General features: G+C 43.5%; 1 protein-coding gene across 2 annotated transcripts in view; it reads right to left on the reverse strand.

Moving 5' to 3' along the window:
* Nucleotides 1–20506, reverse strand: part of LOC139986530 (uncharacterized) — a 113170-nt gene that overhangs the window by 89762 nt on the left and 2902 nt on the right. Inside the window, exon 2 of one of the 2 annotated variants that reach the window (XM_072001938.1) lies at nt 1727–1820. The exons of the other annotated variant lie outside the window; for it this stretch is intronic. Coding sequence (XP_071858039.1) covers nt 1727–1750 — 24 coding nt within the window. The 5' untranslated portion in view covers nt 1751–1820. The remainder of the gene's footprint in view (nt 1–1726; nt 1821–20506) is intronic. 2 annotated transcript variants of the gene reach the window in all.

Here is a 20506-nt window from a genome sequence, read left to right on the forward strand (position 1 = left end):
GGGTTAGAAAGGATCTTTACCACGCAACCCAGTCACGTTTCTTCGCGGACGCAACCGGAATTTTTTCCCATTACCCCCGGTGTCTCGATCTACGCGAGATCGATCCTCGTCTCATTATCCTTACGTAAACAAGCATCCTAGCTCACGGTGTAATTAAAATTGGACATCCTGCGGGGAGTGGCGTGTTACAACACTATTCGATCTCGATCGTTTTTAACCACGAAACGTTCAACCACAGATTTACCAAGCATTATTAGAGTAAACCTGACGAGTTGAATTTCAGGCGTAATTCCCATGAAATAGTCTAGAATCTAGATAGATGGCAACTGGATTTAAACGCGAATCAAGCAGCTGTGTAGACGATCTCGTGAAAATTACTCCTCAGATTCAACTCATCAGCTTTGTCCTAATAACGCTTGGCTCTTGAGTTTCGATTAAACGAGAAACGAGCCGGAGAAACGACGGTTTCGCGCGAGAAGCGATGCTTCGAAGGTGTAGACGGCCAAAAGGAAGAAAAGAGAGGAGAAGAAGGCACGACATCACGGGAGGATCTGTTGACTTAGGCGAACGAATAATACGAGGCGGAGAAAGGTCCTGACACAAAAGGAGAGTGGTGATTCGTGCCAGCCGGGATTCGAAACAGGATCGTCTCCTCTTTCCTTCGTCTCGTTCCGCGGGTTCGTTTTCTTAAGTTCCTTTCCTCTACTGGTCTTGTTCGGCCAGCGATGTTTGTCCTGGATAAACAGAGGGTGAAAGGATCATCGAAGTCTCGTGGTCTAATTGCAGAATATTTTCGACGATCGGTTTTTCGTTACCGAAAATGTGTTTGGAATTGGTTGGCAAAAGTAGAGAAAAGTAAAATTCGGGGGATTTTATTTTCCAGGAACAGGTACGTGAATCTTGCGCGCAAGAATTTTCAATGGTAAGTTTCTTTGATGGTACGTTATTACATAATTAAATTTCGAAATTGAATTTCTATTATATACGAGAGTACAACAAAAATGCCTCTGCTTCAGTCAGAAGCTTGGATTCCTATATACTACACAACGTGCGACAATTAAGATTCGTGTTACTTCATTCAAGATCATGGTCATCGTGAGATCATCGTGCAACAACAAGAGTTATAATTTATAAGTTATTCAAAGTTCGGTTCGCGTCTCATATTGCTCATGGTAAAGAACCATGACGCAACAGCGGTTTTCCTACTTTGTTATATCTTTACGCGATGAAATCATCATCCGTGTAAAACTAAAACAATATCTCATACGCAAAGAATATCGTGCTTCTAAAACAATGTAAAGATCGCAGCAAAAGTATGAGCATAATTTTGTTGATTTTCAATAGCTTAGATGCGAATATCTTTTCAAGAGAGCACCATAACCAAATTTAACGAACAAACGATTACGGTTAGTTGGCAAATTAGTTAAAATTGTTCTCATATAAAAAACAAAAAGTGTGACGTATCAGTTTTCCCCCTGCGATCTTCGTTTGTGCGATAACGAATGAAACAATGAAGTAATATTCGACTTCGGAATGCTATTAGTCTAGCAGTAGCTCGCTCTATCGAAATAGCATAGAAAAATGACAACAAAAAAGAAGAGGGTGAGCCTAAGGTTAATGAGTTTGCTGCTACCTGTCACGAATAAAGGTACACTGGCTGGGGTTCGCTGTTTCACCCGATGAAATAGCTACGTATAGCTCGTGGGTTATAGCAACCGACACATACCTGGTTTCCGGAATGCATCCCCATTGGTCGCGCACGAATTACCCGCTGGAAGGGGGCAAAGAGCAAACCACTCGCCGGCAAGATGGCGCCTGTTCTAAATTCAAAACAAGACGCTGCTTAGCATATACATATCCCGGGCTCAGTCGCAGCCTGCACGCTATGACATTCGCAATTCAAATCCGTACATTTCTATTACCATTTTAATTCAAGGGCACTTGGCCGCGACGCGCGCATCAGCCCCATCAGGGTTTTCCTATTGGACGATCGGTGTTTGCGGAGTATCGATAGATTTCGTATAATTTCCGGTTGAAAATTGTTGTCTAAAAATTCCAAAGATTCGTCGGAAATTTTAAAGAATTTACAAAAAATTTGAAGAGCCGATTTTCCCAGTGATCTTTTTCCAGGATTTTTCAGTTCCTTTATCCAAGGAAGGGGAAAAATACGATTCCATCAATTTTTATTTAATAGAATCTATTTCTTTTTTAACGAAATATTTATCGTATCGCGTATTTGGTTGTACGATGGCAGAGGTCTTATAACGAAAATCTTTATACGATTGCTTGGTGTGTGACACGTGTTATTATTCGATTGTGCCTCGAGAATAGCTTCGAAACGATCCAGTGGTTTTATTGGAAATATAAAACATTGTGCCAGGTTATAATCAGCTTGGAGTAGTCCCGGTTAATGGTTTAACTTCGAAAGGGCGGTGCCGAGATTTTAATTCGAGAAACGTATTTAATTGGACGAATGTATACGATTTCGGAATGTCTGATAGATATCCAGCATCGAATCCGCGATCGCAGAACAAATCGACGAGAAATTCGCTTCACTTCGAGCAAATGAATAATGGAAGAGATCACGGTTGATCGACGCTAAACAGAAAGCCATAAAATCGCGACTTATATGGACGATGAGTGTACCGAACCTCAACAATTTCCGTTATACTTTTTTCACCTATTCGATCGAACCTTTTCGCAGTATCTTACGAGTGTATACTATTACTAAGTAAGTTACAATAATAAGTTTAAAGACGTAGGAAAGACGACAAATTGAATTCTATTTGTTAACCCTTTGTTCTATAACATCGAGTCACACTTGCTACACGGATTCAACAAGGATACATTGTATTTGCGAGAAAATTTAGTTTCAATTTCTTTAAGAAAAACGAATAAACACAAATTACGTAAAATGTCTCGATTTTTTTTACATTCGATATAATATCATAGCAACGAATCAGTGAGATCGTAGCTAATAAAACGATTTTAAAGAGAAGGATTTGTTCGCATAAAATTTTCTTTGAAATTCCTGGTAAAGGTCATTAAATGGAATTTTCCATTTGTTTTACGAGGCGATTAAATTTAACCGAGCAAATTGCAACGTAATTCAGCGAGTGGAACGATGCGCTCGTCGATAATCGCCTCGTTAGATCGGCCCTGAGAATCGGAGACAGCGCGATCGAACATCTGGCAAAACCCCTTTGGACGCGGTCCCGGATTTGTATCGACGAAAACTGACTCGTTGCCGCGAATTTATGTGCGCCGTCAGATTAAGGGACGTCCCGTCCCTTTTCTTGTTCGGGGGCGCCCAGCATTGTGCCACTTCCGTGTACTCGGTTACGCATAACGAGATCCTCAGGATTTCACGGGGCCTCGACAACGACGTGTCGCTATTTCGTATTAATGACCCATCCTGGCTGCCGAAAGACTTTACGAACATCTGTTCAGCAGCCACTCCTTTCAACGTTAAAAACGGCCGCCTGCTTTCCTCGATCTTGATAATCTCTCTCCTATTGATCACCTGTCGCGTGATCCTTGCCTTTAATTCATCTAGGTGCGAAATAACGCGTAAAAGTTGCGCAGACACATCGTTATCTGAGAAACTTGCAGAAAATAGGTCACTGTCTTGCCACAAAACGATCGTCATAGTGCTGTGAAATTTATTTGAAATCGATCCGTAGATGCATACACGAGCCGCGAGACGTTTAGGAAAATATTAGTATACGGCATAGATAACTATCTTAAACGTGCAAGATGCAACGCAGATGGTCGCATTATAATTATCGCGTAAATATTGAAACTTATTAATAGGTGTAATGGATAGTCGATGGATAATCGACCGTTTAAATGCTTTTATGATCTGTGTGAAATACATACTTGCATCAAATATCTCATAGCTTCTCTATATACCTTTTACAACCTCATAATGTATTCGTAAAAAGTGTCTATAAGTACTCGAATACTTTTATGAGTCACTGTAGACAGTTGGCAATTTCTTTTATCGCGATCATTAATTTGCGCGAGTATACCTACAAATCACTCTAAAATATCGCGGTATCATGCATCAACATTCTACTTTTGTTTTTCTCGTGATGTATAGCGCGGTGACTGGCGAATCTTATTCGACGCGTTTACTATCGTTTAAAGGCGTCATGGCGAGCACTTAATGGAGGATAATTACCCTCTGTTCCGCCATGAGAATGTACTGACGTAACCGGAGCGTGATTGACGCGGCCTCAAACGCCTGTTTTTCCGTAGTCACGACGTTTCTACGATACTGGAATCGTATTTTAATACGAGAATTGCTCGTTAATCGAGAATGATCTTTCGAATTTCGAATTTCGATGGGGTGTGGTCGAAAGAGAGGAGCAGCAGAGGATCGTTCGGTTAATTGCGTGCATTGAGGGAGCTCGAAGGGCACACGTTGCTCGCACGAGGGCTGATCGTCGCGATTAATCATGGCTGCCGGTCACAATCGACCGCAATCTGTATCTCACATACACGCAGCCTGGCCTACGGTTAAGGAGCAACCGTTTGGCTTTTTCGCTTATTAAAGACATTCAGATCGTTGCCAGTAGTCGACCTGGCATCGATTCATAACAAGAAATTAACAAGCTCGTGATGAATGGCTGGGACGATGTACCTGGTCGGATATTTCCGAACTCGATTCCTTCGTGTAGCCATAGAATCAATGAGATTGAATTTTTATTGGAAATTTCAATTCACGAATATTCCTGATCAAATCGTAGATACTTTGAAAAATATTTTGCAGCTACTGTAAGCTGCGGATACAGCATCTACTTTATTGTCTATATTTGTATCATATCGTTTTACTAAGACACGAAGATCTAGAATCTATTAGAATCAGAAACGCGCGGAAATACGAATAATTTTTAAAGGAATGTAAATACCTCGATTTTTCACGCAAATATTTCAAATTTTTCAAAATTTATAAAATCGTAAAATCTTGGCGAAAGGGGATACAGCGACGAAGAAAATATTAATCGAATTTTTGTAATTTCGTTTCTTGAACAGAATATGAAAAAATGTAAATGAAATGTCGCGCTAATACAATATCTCTTAATGGATCAATAACATTTCCATCGGTGAGTAATAGAGGCAAAAGCAGTCTCGATAAATCAACATTGTCGTCCAACACCTTACGGTTCAAAAAGTAGCTCACACTTCTTACAATACCGATAATCTCACAAAAGGCTTCCACCCACGCGAAGCCAAACTTACAGTCCACCAACAGGTTTCTTGAGATTCGTTTCAAAGAGCCAGATAAATCGATCCGTTAGGTGTCACGAGCGATCGAAACGGTCGTGCAAAGTGATAATTCATCGACACGGTCGACGTTCTCGATTCGTCTTCGAGCGGTTTCTTTTCTTTCGGTCGCGATCCAAGGAAGAACACAAGAGCGATAGTAGACAATGGCGAGGCGAAAGGAGGAGGAGATCGTGTGGTCAAGACGAAAATCTCGAGTGGAGAAGAAAAACGATCGACAGCTCGAGGAGCGCTCGAAAATGGCACTCGATGCATTCACGGAAACCAAAACATCCATTCTTGGTGTGAACCTGGACAATGGCGACCCCGTTGAATCGAGGCCGACAATAGGGTCAACGCAGCGCCACTGAAAGAGAGATCTGTCCATCGGTTCGAGGACGGCCCACGGTCCAGATCGGAGATAAATTTCGCATTTGTAAAAGATCGCGTGCAACGCGTTGCCGCAGAAGCGAGAGCAGCATTCTCGAAATGGTACCCGTAGTTGATTTTTCTAAGAGAGCACAATGAGAGCATAAAGATCCTTTTTGCGCGGATAATTGTCGCGTTCGCCGGACAATGATTCTAGGGAGCTCAGTTCGGCGACGGACTTTTTTCGCTTCGTTGGACAAACGATCGACGAATAGAGACTCAGAGACAGACGAGGAACGTATAAAGTAGACGTAGGATGTATAACAGTCGTGTTGTTTGGCATTTAGCTTGATACAGAAATAACGTACGCGAAGTGTCATACATCAAATCGGAGCTGCAATTTATATACCCTTTTTTCAATTATTTCAAATTTCTCACTTACATTAGTTAGATTATTTAGTAAATTTGATTCGAGTTAATATAATGTACAGGGAAGCACGATTTGCATAAAGGCAAAGAAACAGCGCAAATTTGTCTGCAAATATCCAGCATCTAAAGATCAATTTTTAAGGAAAAAGACGTGGTTTGTGCATCGGAATCTCGCGGGACTGGCCAGTGCAGAAGCGTGTATCACTGGCGAGCGAGGCCTGAAGTTGCGATAATATTTTCTCTGGAAATAAAGGCCACTTACGATGCACTTGCACTGCGTCGTGTGTGGTCCACGCATATTATAGATTCAACGGTGAGAAGCGAAGTCGCGTAGACGCGGTATTCTTAATAATTATTTGTCTTTCTAGTTTCTCTGATATTTGCAAAGATTTCGATCGTACAGTTCCTGGATGATTCGATATCCTAGTACAACGATGACGCGTTATGACTACACGCAATCACATTACACACGTTGCATATATAAAACAATAATTTCGATCTAATCTCGGTCGTCCGATATCTACGTCCCGATCTAACCGGTTTTCGACGATACTCGCTACTACGATTAATCGTCTAATTGGAATTTACGATGTTGGATACATTTAAAATTACGAGTAATAATATCTTGTAATGCAGGAAGTAGAAGAGAATCGATTGCTTTCAGGAAATTCGACGTTTCCAATGACCCAAACGACTACGTGACATAGAGATAATACAGTGTGTCATAAAGAAAGCATCGCCTTTTCGTTTTATTGTAATTTATTTCTGTTAGCGTTACGATCACTCGTGGTAAACTCGATTAGGGCGGACCGATCAATTTTATCGTAATAAAAATTTGTTACCAAAATTCTGCCAAGGAAACTCGCTTTATTCCTCGAGTAATTAGAAATTTAGAAAATTTCTTTATCCTGACTGACGGACCAAGTCTGAATGAAGAAATTGAACAAGTAACACAGAATATATTTAAGGCACGCGCTTGTAAAGCAGCCAGAGGCGTCTATATCGCCGATATCGTATTTCATACATAATTGTATAATCGAATAAATTATTGGTAAAAAATACACGTAACTATCTCCTTCCGTTCAAAGAAATATTATTTAATAACGACTTGTATTACGACAGCTTGTAGATATAAGATTAATGGGAACAATTTCAGCGAGGCGTGAAAAACGACTAAGAAAAGTCGAAAAGATTCCGTAGCAACAGGGAATTCCCCGTGGCTCATCGGTACGATCCTATCTCGCGTCCAACGATCCAATTACCGCGTTGCTCGTTACGGTTTTCACAACGGCTGGCTGTTAGCCAGGCAGATCGACCGGATGAACCTTATTTTTTCGCGAAATCGTAGCAAATTCCAGACGCGAGTGTCGACACCGTATGAAACGCGGCAGGTTGATTGGCGCTCGGCCAAAGAACCAAGAGAGCGAAAGAGAACAGGGCGAAAAGGCGGCAAGGAGAGCGAAGAAGAGACGGCAGAGAAGTCAATCAGTCAGTCAATCAGTCCGTTCGGTGTGCACGCGTGAAACTTGGCGCGAAATAACCTGCGTGCCAGCTCTCGTGAACGTAAGCGTAGTTCGCGAGCGCGATGTTAATTGGAATTACACATGTGTGGTCACACGCGAATGCCTGATCTTGAGAGGCGTCCTGACCGGACTGAGCATGATATACACGCTTCATACCGCGCTATCCACATGAACAGACAAGGACGAGTCGTCCTCTCACTTGAAAGATCATCCTCCGCCAGGATACACAGCTGTCCGATGGTTCCTCCTACGGTTCAGACGAATACGCGCTAGTCTTTCTGACTTTAACCGTGACACGACGGATTGTAATGGATCGGCAAGTTTGGATTTATGGCGCGATCATATTCTTCGTACTCTTCGATATTTCCTGCTTCGAGGAAATTTGATCTATAAGCGTTCAGAAAAAATTCTACTATCGACTTTTTCAATTTCTGTAATACGTAAGTTAGAGGTTTGCTTAAATCGATAATCTTCGATGTATAAATTTTGCATTTTTGGAAAAATTCTAGGATAGTAGGGAAAATATTGGCTCGTAATGGTCTGAGAGAAACTCGAATGATTTCTTTAACCTTTGAACAGGTACATTGCCGGTCTGATCGTTGCAACGTTAAAGGCTTACGTAAGCTAATTTTCGACGTTTAAATACATCACGTTCTTTAGAAAAATCTAGAGCGCCAAAGATGCGCAATGTCGATTCGCAATAATTTGGAGAAACTGCAAATGGCTTGTTCAACCACTGTAATAGGTATATCAGCCGGATTAAATCTCTGCAACGTTAGACGCTGATCTAAATCGAATGGAATGTAGAGAAAAAGTGACGCTGAAAAACCTGATCTAAATTATACAACTTGGCGATTAATACGCTCGTCGAACAAAATTGGTATTCAAGATTTCAAAGAAGAGGAAACACCAGGAAGGATTCGAAGTAATCGCTAAACGATTCGTGTATCGGAATGACGACATCGAAATATCTCGAGATTCAGCGAGAGGCGCTCCTAGATCCTTAAAAACTCGGTTAGGAGAGACACGGAGAGGCTAACGAGCGGTGAGTCAGAGGCCATCGCAGCGGGAGAAAAGGTCTCGCGAGCGGCGAACGCATTAATCGTCGTCCTTAATTGGGCCACGTCGTTAGGAAAGGAGCGCGACGAAACTGGATATCGCGTAATTGATCGCGGAGCGCACGATTGCACCGTACAGGGAAGACGAGCGCAAGGTCGGCTCGGACGCGTTTGTATGTACGCGAGCGCTTGTACCTCCGTGTGTCGCAATTACTCCCACGTCACACGGCGCATTGAAATCTCCGCGCGAGGATCAACGCCGAGGACGTGGCGGGAGAGCAAACGCTACTGTTTCCCAATTTTTTCGTAATTTTTCAACAGCTACTTTCGAGCGGGCCGTTATTTGGTGCGATTAGGATTAAGATCGTCCCTGAATAAAGAACGAAAAATTGATCGTCGTTAGTTCTTAATTTTACTACTTAATTTACAGATGTCTTTAATCAAGAAACGGCCTGTTAACAAAATAGAAATCACATTTATCGAACGAGTCCAAATATTTCGTACCGGTGTGGTAAGGATCGATGCAAAAAATAAATGCAAAATTACAAAAGAGACGACTCGAGGTTACAGAGCGTACGGTATGTCGCAAAGCGCGCGATCTGCTTCGAGATCGCGATCTACCTTCTCGGCGACCTTTCCCGCTGTGTGAAGGCGCGTTGCCTCCAACAAGCGTGCGTAAGAACGGCTGCATCGTCTAGAAAATAATTATGAAAACGCGGCGGAACGAAGGAGAATAGGGTAGGCGAGACTTTCCACGATCGAGGGTAACCTTAATGTCCCGACCGGTTACATAAACCAGCGCCTATAGGTAGCCGTGCGCGGATGAGCACGTTGGTGATGAAATCCTGTGACAGGCAGCCGCGATACCGTCCAAGTGGTCTTGTATCACCGGATGATCTTGAACTAACACCTTTCAGGGCATATTCCGCCATTTATTACGGACATGAGGTGTTCCAATAATTGCGCAAACGCCACGAGATTGCCTGCATACGTAAGTCACCGGTAATCGTTCGCGAGGAGCCTTCCTCTCCTCATCTTCTACTTATTCCCACTCTCTGTTCCATCTCATCCTTACGTCCTTTTCTTTCTCTCTTTCTCTGCTTGCGTTCGTTTTTTTTTCTTTTCTTTTTTTTTTTTTTCTTGCGCTCAGGAACGCGTCTCTACCCGAGACATGTACGCGCTTCTATTTGCTCTCGTGTCCGTGGTGGTAGCCACGTAGTAGGAGGAGATGAAAAAGGACGAGTTGGAAGACGAACGAAGAGACGAGGAGAGAAAAAAGCGCGGCTACAGTCGATACTCTTGCTGGTACTTGTCATTTCCAGTCGACGAATAGCACGGTCGAGTCTATTATAGTTAACGCGACTATAAATTATTCGAATAGGTCTATCACGCGGTATACATCGCCGCGACGGTGACCTCCTCCGTGTACTCGATGGACATACTCGTATACTTGTTTGTATGCGATTCCATGGGAATCGACGGAGAGGGAGAAGTTAGTCGTATACATATTACAGGATGAAATCGACGCGGATCGACAACGATCGAACTCCGTCGAGAGTCCACCGTGGATCGACTTTCCAGGATTCTAGATTTCCACGGCGATACTCTGATACTCCTCCGACGCGATTCCTGATGACCATTAAACGACGCCGCCAGTCGCGACGCATGGAGCAGGCGTATCGTTGCCAACGACGTTAATGGACTTCTAAGAAGTTGGTCTTCTATTCTGTATTTCTGCGCTACGGCGTTTTATCCTCGTAATTACTATTATTAATAACGATCGACGGTATCGATATTATTGCGAACAGCCGAGGTGCTCGATTCGCCGTTCGATAAGGTCACGCGCTTACGTTTACGTAACCGAGTGTCCGCGTCGAGTTGCATTATTGTTCGTTCGATAGTTGGACCGTTCTAGTCGAGACTCTGAGAGCGCGCTACTCTTCTTCCACGGGGAATTCTTGGCCTCGCGAGGTCAGGAACGGTCCGCCAGGGGAATCCGGTTGCGAATTCGCGCGCCAGCCGATCCGTGCGAATCCGTAGCGAGGTATAATTCAGTGAGGTTGACTCTTGAATGGACCGGGCTTCTTGTAAAAGGGCTCACGACCACGACGAGAACGCACTCGCGTCTACCAACCGACACGACCCGCGCGAGAGCCCGACTCAATGGTCGGCACTATATTCGTACGCGTGTAAAAAATCGAATTTATCGAGCTGGAATGCAGCCAGATATAAACAATCGAAGCGAACTGCGGCTTACGGCGCCTGCGTTTTGCTTCGTTCCCAACGACAATGCAGATACGCGGTCTTTCGAGGGTGAAACAATTGACCCGTTGATTACGGAAACTGTTTCGGATGGCGGTGCCCGATCCCAGGACTATAATTGCTCGATCACGCAACGCTCCGGCCGGTTTGTTGCGGGAAATTGTTACAACGGTGGCTCGATTCGTTTAAATGGACATTAACAGGAACGGTACCTCGGAAACGGCCTTTTAATCATCTCATTGTGAATAACGGATCGATTTATACCGCGTGGATGCTTTTTCAATTAAATATCGCCTCGAAGATTTCGTTTTGTTCCATGGTAACGGTGTCAGTTGTCGGACCGAGTGGCCCTGACTGTGCGTACGCGATGTAGTTTGCGTATCTTCCACAGAGGTCCTATCTATGCGATTTCACTATCTTATGGATCGCTTGAGTTTTGTTAATCAGTCAGGAATTATCGATATTTGTTGCTGTATAAGAAATGAAAGTTTCATCGGAGTCACCTTGTTCACCGAATAATTCTGCGTGGTTTAATAAATTGCAATAAGATCATCGATCCAAGTTGTAAATCTAATAGTTTCTTCGTATTAGATTAATTTGTTACGAGAATTACATCGGTTCTGTTACGAAGAACTTTTCGCAGATCTCGTCGTTCTAAGCTTCGATTTCAATTATCGGACACAATCGTAGTTTTAATCAGCGTATTCAGATAATACTTGTAATTATTATAACTTTATGCTTTTATTCCTGTAAATATATATAAAAAAAAAAACTCGAAGCCATAATTAAAGGCAATCGATATATTCGATTCTTTTTCAACAAAATATTCATCGAATTACACGGTAGCTGTAAGTGTATCTGTATTTACATCGTCATAGAATAAAAGTACGATGGTGTAAATTATAAAATAAAATAAGTAAATCATGAAATTATGGAACATTGATAATTCTAGACTTCGAATATCGAACAAATTTCAAGGAAGAATTCGATAAAAGACGACGATCTGTGATACTGGAACACGTTAAACGCTAAAAGATCAGGTCAAAAGGCGAGCGTGAAGTCGTGGTTTTTCACGGACAAGCACGATCGAGGACACGTGGAGAGAGGGAGCGGAACGTAATATTCACGAGCGTAAGTTTTATCGTCTCGTGGACATTCTCACGTTGTTGCTGGCGGCACGGGGCTTATGCGAGAGGAGCATCGGCGCGTGTGGGCGCTACTTTACGACGGAAAGCCGAGCAACGCCGATCGTTTTACGCGAAAACGACTTTTTGCCTTGTCCGACCGTGCGTGCGGTCGTCTCATTCGCCTCCGTAATAACGAGCCACGATGCCTGAACGTGATCCGCCCCGAGGATCGAGCGTACAGAAGCTGCCCCGAGGATTATTGCCGCGCGAGTCTATTGTGTCGCCGGAGAATACCGCTCGCGAGCCGATCGTCTCGGTCTCAACCTCGAATCGACTCTCGACGGCACTGTTAATTTTCAATTAACATTCCGCCACACATTTTTTCCACGTGCAACTTAATGTATTACCGATTGGCTAATAACACGTTGCGAGAGTTAATTAAGCGTGATCGACGAGCGAATCCTCCTTCAGAGAATTTATCAAATCGTACGTGGTGAAATGTCGTTTGTGAACGATATGAGATGGGTGTGTACTTTCCGTTCGAAAGAAAGCCAGGTAAGAGTAAGAGTTACAAAGTAATTAGATTGAAACGCGTATGATTTTGAAAGAGATAACCATTCGCTTGAGTAAATAAGTACTTTATTCGTAGCGTGGAAACTTTCGATATCATCTCGAAGGAAGAGCTTTAATTTATACGTACTATTTTCCTATTTACCACGAACAGTATATATTATAGTTTGATCAGCTTAGAATTAAATGGTCTGTTGTGATTAGAGAGTCGCATTCGTTACACAACGTGGCTGGTTCCTTTGTCAGCGGATAAAAGTGTGTAATTTTCGAATAATCAATTCTTACGCGTGAAATAGCTACTTAATCCCGTCCTGTGTAACGTAGTGATCAATTTTCTATTTCATCATCAATATTCCCCTAACGCTATTCGCAAGTAAGATCGTCCAAACGAATGCACGTGTACATAGCCACACTTGTTAACTCGAATACCGAGAATATCAGAAAGAAATTGAAGAGCATTTTCAATATTTTGAAATAAAAACTTTCTCCGATCGCCTCTTGGAATTTAAACGAACACGTCTAAAATATCCGCGCGGCTCTATTGAAAAAGAGAAACATCATCGTAGATGTCGAAGATCGTAAGATATCGAAACGAGAAATTATTCACGGTTTATCAATGCCGAGAGACGTCCCTGAAGTCGTTGCCGTGCACGATTACAAACGTCGATTAATCGAATCGTTCGAACGTTCCACGCGTTTCCGTGTCTGACAGCACAGAAATATTTAGATTGATACTAGCCGATGGCGGCTTTGGTTAATTTAAACGAATGCCTCAGATTAAATAACAATACCGATCTGTACGTGACTTCGATACAGTCCCGTGTAACGAAGGGGTGCACGAACGACCATTATTATTCCCGGTGAGCAGCTGCAGTCGTGCTCGCAATAATAACAATGTTGGACAAGTATATAATACAGAAAGAGAGTGGCAGCAAACGTTGGTCTGCGCGACGACGAGATCCTTGAGCCGCGAATAAGGATTTATCAGGTACGTAGCAGATCCACAAATAAATCGTCGATCGACGAGGAAATCGTTCCTACCAGCGGAACGGTCTGTGTCGTACATGGCAGATACCTCTTCGATAATCGAGCAAATATCGAGCGCGAGTTTACACGATAGACAACCTCGTTAGCAGTCTTCAATCTCTTTTAGATCACTTTCAAGGGATTCTCAACCGTTCTACTATTCCTTCCTACCGCTTTAAACGTTAAAATATTATGTCGCACCGTAAACAATTTCCTATCTTTCTACGCAATTTCGAAACGTACAAATTTTATACGAACGAATAACGCGTTGTCCGCGATTTCAACAGAACGATTTAAGAACGGTAACGAGACCTCGCAAACGTTTCCAACAGCACGTTTCAAACAGAATTTTATCAAACATCGACGAACATCCACAAAGATAGTCGCGTCTATATACAAGATCGTCGACGAACGATAAATGACACTTTCACGATATATCGTTCCTTATTTAGAAAACACTCAACCGTGGGATGAAAATAGCAACAGATGTCGCGTAACACCTTTCGCATCCGGTTGTATTCTTCGACGCGCGGAATATAATTTTATCTGGTAGAAATCGAGACTCGGGCAAACAGTTCGCGCGCCCCGTGAAGTTGAGAACGTATACGGCCCCGCGCTCCGATACGTGTAGAAGCGCATCCAGTTGCGGTTTGCACAATACCATGCCCGTATCCCATAGAAAATCAACGGTTCGATTCTGTCGTACAAAGACCCGCCATTTGTGTCCCGTTAAAACTACGATTTTATCTGATTCGGGGGATGTCCAAGACCACTCCGGAAGCTCGTTCAAGAGGAAACGAAGACGTCGAATGCCGTAGCGAAGGTCGTCGCGAAATTCCAACGGTGTTAAGGTCGATCGTCGCAATCGTTCGTAAAGAGAGCGCAACGTCGATAAATCCGGTGTCGATCGAGCGATCGTTGAGCAATTCCCTCGGCGAATCGTTTCATTCAACTGAAAATACGTTTGTGTTGAATTCGTGTGAGCAGCGATGGCATTCTAAAGGTTGAACAGACGTATCCTCTTGGACATCGCGGCCGCGCTGCCTAACGATCGTTTTAACACTTGCGATAATTACAGGGGAAACATGGAGTAACATTTCACAGAACAGCGCAGTATTTCATCGTGAACGTTGGGAATAGATGTCTCGTCTCTTCGTAGAATTCCTCTGTCGAGTTTACTCTAAACGAATATCTATTTAACGACATTAGAAAAATTGTATCCTGTGTGTCGAGCATGTTTCAACACTTGGGGCAAATTGAAATCGCTTACGATATACGTATACGTTTTGTTATAAATATTTGTTACGGACATCTGATAGGTTTCATAGATAAATTGATAAAAAAAAAAAAAAAAAAAAGTAGAGAAGGAGATCGGTAACTGTTCGTTTAACCTATCAGTCAGGTAATTTGTAAGATCTCTATTAGATAATCATATAATTTATGAAGAAAACGCGTTGATTCTCTTAATATTATTACTTCGAGAAACCGGCAAAAAGTGGAATTGCGATCGGCTTGGCTCCTAAGAGGCTCGTATTGCGATTCTTTGTATTAAACTGGTAAAATTCAGATGCACGAGATACGCACTAAACCGATTAATAAAATGATCCAGATCCTAGTCTTAAAATTACTGTACGCACGACCGTCGTGTTCCATCGTACTGAAGCATAATTTACGTTTCCATCACGAGGCAAGAGCACATTCGTTGGTCGAGCGATGGCGTGGATCCTGTAGCTTTTCTCAAGCAGCGTCGTTCCTTTCTACTTCGAGTCTGTGCCCTCACCAGGACGGCCCGTTAATTTGTAGGGCCGTCGAACCGCTTTTTGTCGGCGACGCCGAGACCGCGAACTCGAGTTTTGACACATTTTGACACGAGGACCACACAGAGCGCTGCTAGCCGCGCCAGAAAACATCACTCGCCCCCGACGAGCCTCGAGTCGGGGGACGAGTATCTCCACCGAGAGCTGGAGACGCCCGATAGACGCGCAAGAACCTGGCCACCGTCTACCGGATAAGTTATTAGCGGCGCCCGGGAAAGAAACCACGCGAATATCAATGCTCCCCCGAACTTACCCCGTTCCGCGATGTATTTATTACCGGCGACCGACTTTTTCCGTTCTCTACGCGCGCCAGAAGATCACGACCGAGTTATTGCCTCTGTGTGTCGCGTCCTTTACGTTGGACAGAGTCCCCTTTGCTGTACCAGGTTCTTTCAACGAGTCAGTCTCGTCGGGATGAACAGTGGGCCGGCTCGTGCTCACACGGACGCATCGAATATGGGCTACGACGTCTCAGAGAACGCGTCGTTTTGCGCCTGTTGTTAAATATTGTATGAGTCGCGGGACTTCTTGCTTACTGTTAGAAGATCGCTGATTGGAATTTTGGACGAGTTGCTAGGTCGCGCAGCGGGAAAGTGAATTAACATCGATTTTGTTCCGACGAGACACCGGTGTTCGGTTATAGCTTGCCAATTAGAAAGAACCAGATGAAATCTATTTTAATACAGACAGCAGTGTCTTCTGGACAATTAATCACGCTGATGCGAGAAGAATTCGTATTTCAACGAGCTGTTATATTTAGCCTTAGCTCATTAAGACCTAATCTATACTAGACAGTTCGTATTAAGAGGAACCTGCCAAGCGAATCTGCGCAATCTCAGAGTACGTGAAATACCAGTCCCCGAATAAACATAAATCATAACTGGCTCGAAGAAACCACGACACCAAGGTATACGGTGACCAGCCGTTGTCCGAACAGACGTTTCAGGAGAACCGTCGATCTAGCAGGAACGTGGAACGTTGACCTCGGCCCGTGAATCGAACGGCGTTCCCGGGGACTCGTAACAGAATCGCCACTGACCTCAGGCAGGTACGAGGTGTTAGACAAACAGCTGGCCCGAGCGCGCACAAAGACGCGTTTTATACGCTCTCGGGGCCTCGCCGGTATTACATACAGCTCTCACAGGGCCTTACCAACACGTACGTGGATCGAGAAGGACGAACCATGCGCGAAAGAGAGGAGAACGAACCAACGGGGTGGACAGAGGGGGGCATCGTCATGGACGAGAGAAGAGACGACGAGATGGGTATGTAGGAACGTCGAGTACGAGTCACGGAGCTTCTCTTCTCTCGCCTCGCACAAGTTGCCAGCTTCTCCTCTTTCTCTATCGCGTACCACCTTGCGCCGCATTCCAGCACGGTAAATCGCTCGATGTAGCGGCCACGTGTCCCACGATCGAAAATTGACCGCGATTCCCTGCCTTAATCCGAGGAGATTGAAAATAGTTTCCGAATTCGAGAGGAAACGGTCCCTGTTTTCTGTGTTTGGTAACAGCCTGTCGGAAATTGAGGAGAATTTGGACGAAGATTGGACGGTGTGGAAACACCTGATACTGTTACGAGAACATGATGACTGGGACATTCTTTTCGGGGATTTGTGACGTTTGATGATATCTTTGATATCACGTGCGATGGATGCAGGTTAAACGGTTCTTCGAGATTCTTTTTATTATTCCTAGGATATTATGGTAAATTAGATAAATCCGAAGAATAGTTGCAAACTTGTTAAAAATCATTGAAATTATTAGCTTGGTAGATCGCGTGATCTTCGTCTTATTGAAACAGTACAGGATGTATATACGAAGGAAGAATTGCTGTTCGGCGTTCCAGTTTCCTTCCTTAAAGCATCGAAGCTTTTCCTCCTCATAAATTATCCAAATTGGAAACAAACGATTCGAAACAACTCTCAGATTTCAAAGCTCACCACGAACGCTACCCTTTTGCCGGGCTCGACCGGTATCAATTAAAATACAATAGTGAAGAGAGTGAATATATAATGAAATGGACGTTACGGCGGACCGCGTACTAACGTTGTACAAATGGTCGGTCAGAAAACAAGGAGAGAGGGCAGGCTACGACGGACTGCAGGTTCCCATGACTCGCCCACGCCGTGTGGAAGGTGCTCGGCGATGTCGTCGTCGCTCGTCGTCGGGGGCATAAAAGTGTCCGGAGACCGAGACCCGAAGATCTCAAGTGCCGGACCACCTTGCACGCCGCGTGGGCGATGGGCTCGCGAGTAGTTAGCTTGCGCAAGTTGCCCTTTCCTCGAGTTAAGAGGCACCCGGCTATCGAAGTACAATCAAAACTAGAGCAAGTAAACTAGAATCCTTACGATTTTAATCTTCGAAATTTTTAAAGTTTGTATTTCCCAACTACATGATTTACGATACATTTTCACTTTTAAAATTACATTTGAATATTTTATCTGTGCATGTGTAATCGTGTGATTGACACGTGTGTTTACGCGTGAGCTCATCGTCGTAAAAGCTATATATAACTGTGTTATAAAAAAGAAAAATTGTTGTGGGAAAAATGTAAAGAAGCGAGATTACCTTGGAGAAACTTCTTTTTATTACTGCGCGAACTACAAAAATCGTATGAATAACTCTCAGTAATTTCTATTCTTTTTTCCGAGAATTCTAACTCTACAAATTTAATATCTTTAAAATTCGGAAAACTCTTCCTCGAAGGAAACCGTTATCAAAGATATTACGATAACTAGATTGATAATTAGTACCACCGCATCGTACTTAGCCTGATAAAATTGGATAGAAACGGGAATGCGTGTTACAGTTCACGATTTTATCTTCCACCCACGTGTCCTTGCTTCTAAAAGCACGATACGGATAGTACTCGGCGTAACATAAATTGTGCTGGACGATGGAATTTCATTAATTCCACGCGAGCAATACGCGCGTCGTGTCCGGAGCCGACGATGATCGTGCGAACACAATGTCACGACGGAATCCATTCTGTTATCAAGGTGTAATCCTAAACATACGCGTGCGACTGGTCGCGGTATTAATGAACAGCGACGCGAGGCGAACATTAATCTTACGAGCTAGGGATTCGTAATATTACTTCGGCTTCCCACCATCCAGACGATATCTAAAAGCGAGAATCCTGCAGTTCGTTGCGGCCAGATAAACGAGTGATTAGTGTTCGTTCTGGTGAGTTTGCGTTTTCTGGAACATCACGTTCCTGTGGGCGTCGAAAATGTTATCCACCGCTCGAGGATCCCTGACAATTAAACACCCGTTGCCCCTTTGAGAAAGATCTGACGCGTTACATCGTTGGCATTAAGCGAAATTTCCATCTTTCTTGAAAACTAACCATTCTCCCCTGAAAAATGGCTCTTTAGCAATAAATCGATGTGGCAATTTGTAGGCATTTCTGCGCTCGAACGGGAGTTATCTTGGCAAAAATAGTCGCGTGAATGGGTATTGTCAAGTTGAGTGAAAGGTACGTCTGTGGCGACTACACGTGGTAAATTGATAATTTTGTATGCTCGCTGCGAGTTACTGGTAAATCTAATGTCTACAAAAATGGTAGATTACCTTAAACAATTTGCGATAAAAGTTCATGGGAACCTAAATGGAGTGTAACCGTCTGTAGGATTAAGCCTCTATATAATACGCAAAATTCAACCTTAAATTTTGCACGTAGTAATCAAACTGCTATATTACGAGACACTCTTACGATTGGCTTCGTTCCACCATTTCAGATCGGTTTCAAATTTTACCAACAGCGGTGTTTCAAAATGATTTGTACAACACGCACAACATATGTATACGTAAAAATAAAAGTCTTCTATAGCAAGTGTCCAAATACAATCGTGTGCCATTGCGTAGGTATACGTTCTTGTTTTCAAAGAGAAAGTATCAAAGATGGAAATGCGATTTAAGTAACGCTGTAATAAGGTTATATCTGTGATTAGAGAGAATGAAGGGGTTTGAAGATGCCCGATAAGAAGATCGCGCCCTCTCCGCGTGAGAGTTTCATCGCCGCCAGTACTGGGACGCGATTCTCTCCGCGTAAGTAATTTATCGTTACTATTAAAATATAGCCTGGTCGTCGTCGCGGTGGGTACGAACTGTTATGGCCGAATATAACCATTTCTATGGGTGCACGAGGCGTCCACCGTGATTTACAATGCCCGGGGAGTTATGACGCGACGCGACGTGCCCACACTCGCGTTCTCATACGCTTCGTTCTCGTGCGGTCGACTTCTTCCCGCGGAATTCTTCGTCCCGAGGGTTCTGTCAATCGAGAGACCTTTTCGCCTGGGAATCCCAATTTTCTTCGCGAAACAAATGGTTGCGTATATTCGTTATAAAAACACGTATTCGTGCGACTGAAATCACGCTCAATCACGGTTCAAATATAATAGAGGCTCAGCTATAGATGCGCACATTTGAAGCCGAGGATTAATTTGTTCGCGCAAACAGTAAAGATAAATGAGATTTTAATTGAAATTTTTCAATTACGAAGACAAATCAAAGAACGAAGCTTCTTATGGGAATGGATTCTTAGGATAATTTCCATCGGTGTAATAAAAAGAAGTAAGATCTAAGAGGCAGACACGAGCACATCGATCGTTGCGATCGACAGCGTCCGTCGTGAATCGTCTGGCGTCGTTACGCGTGCGTTCTCGAATACGAAGAGGTAAAATACGGCCCAATAAAAGGGCACTTTGACACAGTCCCGTGAACACTGGCTGCCCATTGTTCGGAAGAACTGAACGATCACGACCGCAAAGTTGGTCCGTACTCTGGCGTGCCACAGCAGTTAACGCGAAGAAGGACGAGCAAAGCGAATACGAAACTCGCAAGACTTTTTCACGCCCGGTTTCCGTGCATCGTAAAATCGATCTTGAAAACGGCTAACGTTCGTGCTTGTACCAACGTGTACCAACAAATTCGTACGTCCTTCCAAAGAATTGCATCGACCAAAGTCAACCAGAATGATTATGTTCGAAATATATAATGTTTTATAATATACGATAAAATTGATTATTCTAGAATAGCAGACTTGGACGT

The sequence above is a fragment of the Bombus fervidus genome, chromosome 4 (genome assembly GCF_041682495.2).
Source record: "Bombus fervidus isolate BK054 chromosome 4, iyBomFerv1, whole genome shotgun sequence".
In the NCBI taxonomy this organism is placed as follows: Eukaryota; Metazoa; Arthropoda; class Insecta; order Hymenoptera; family Apidae; genus Bombus; species Bombus fervidus.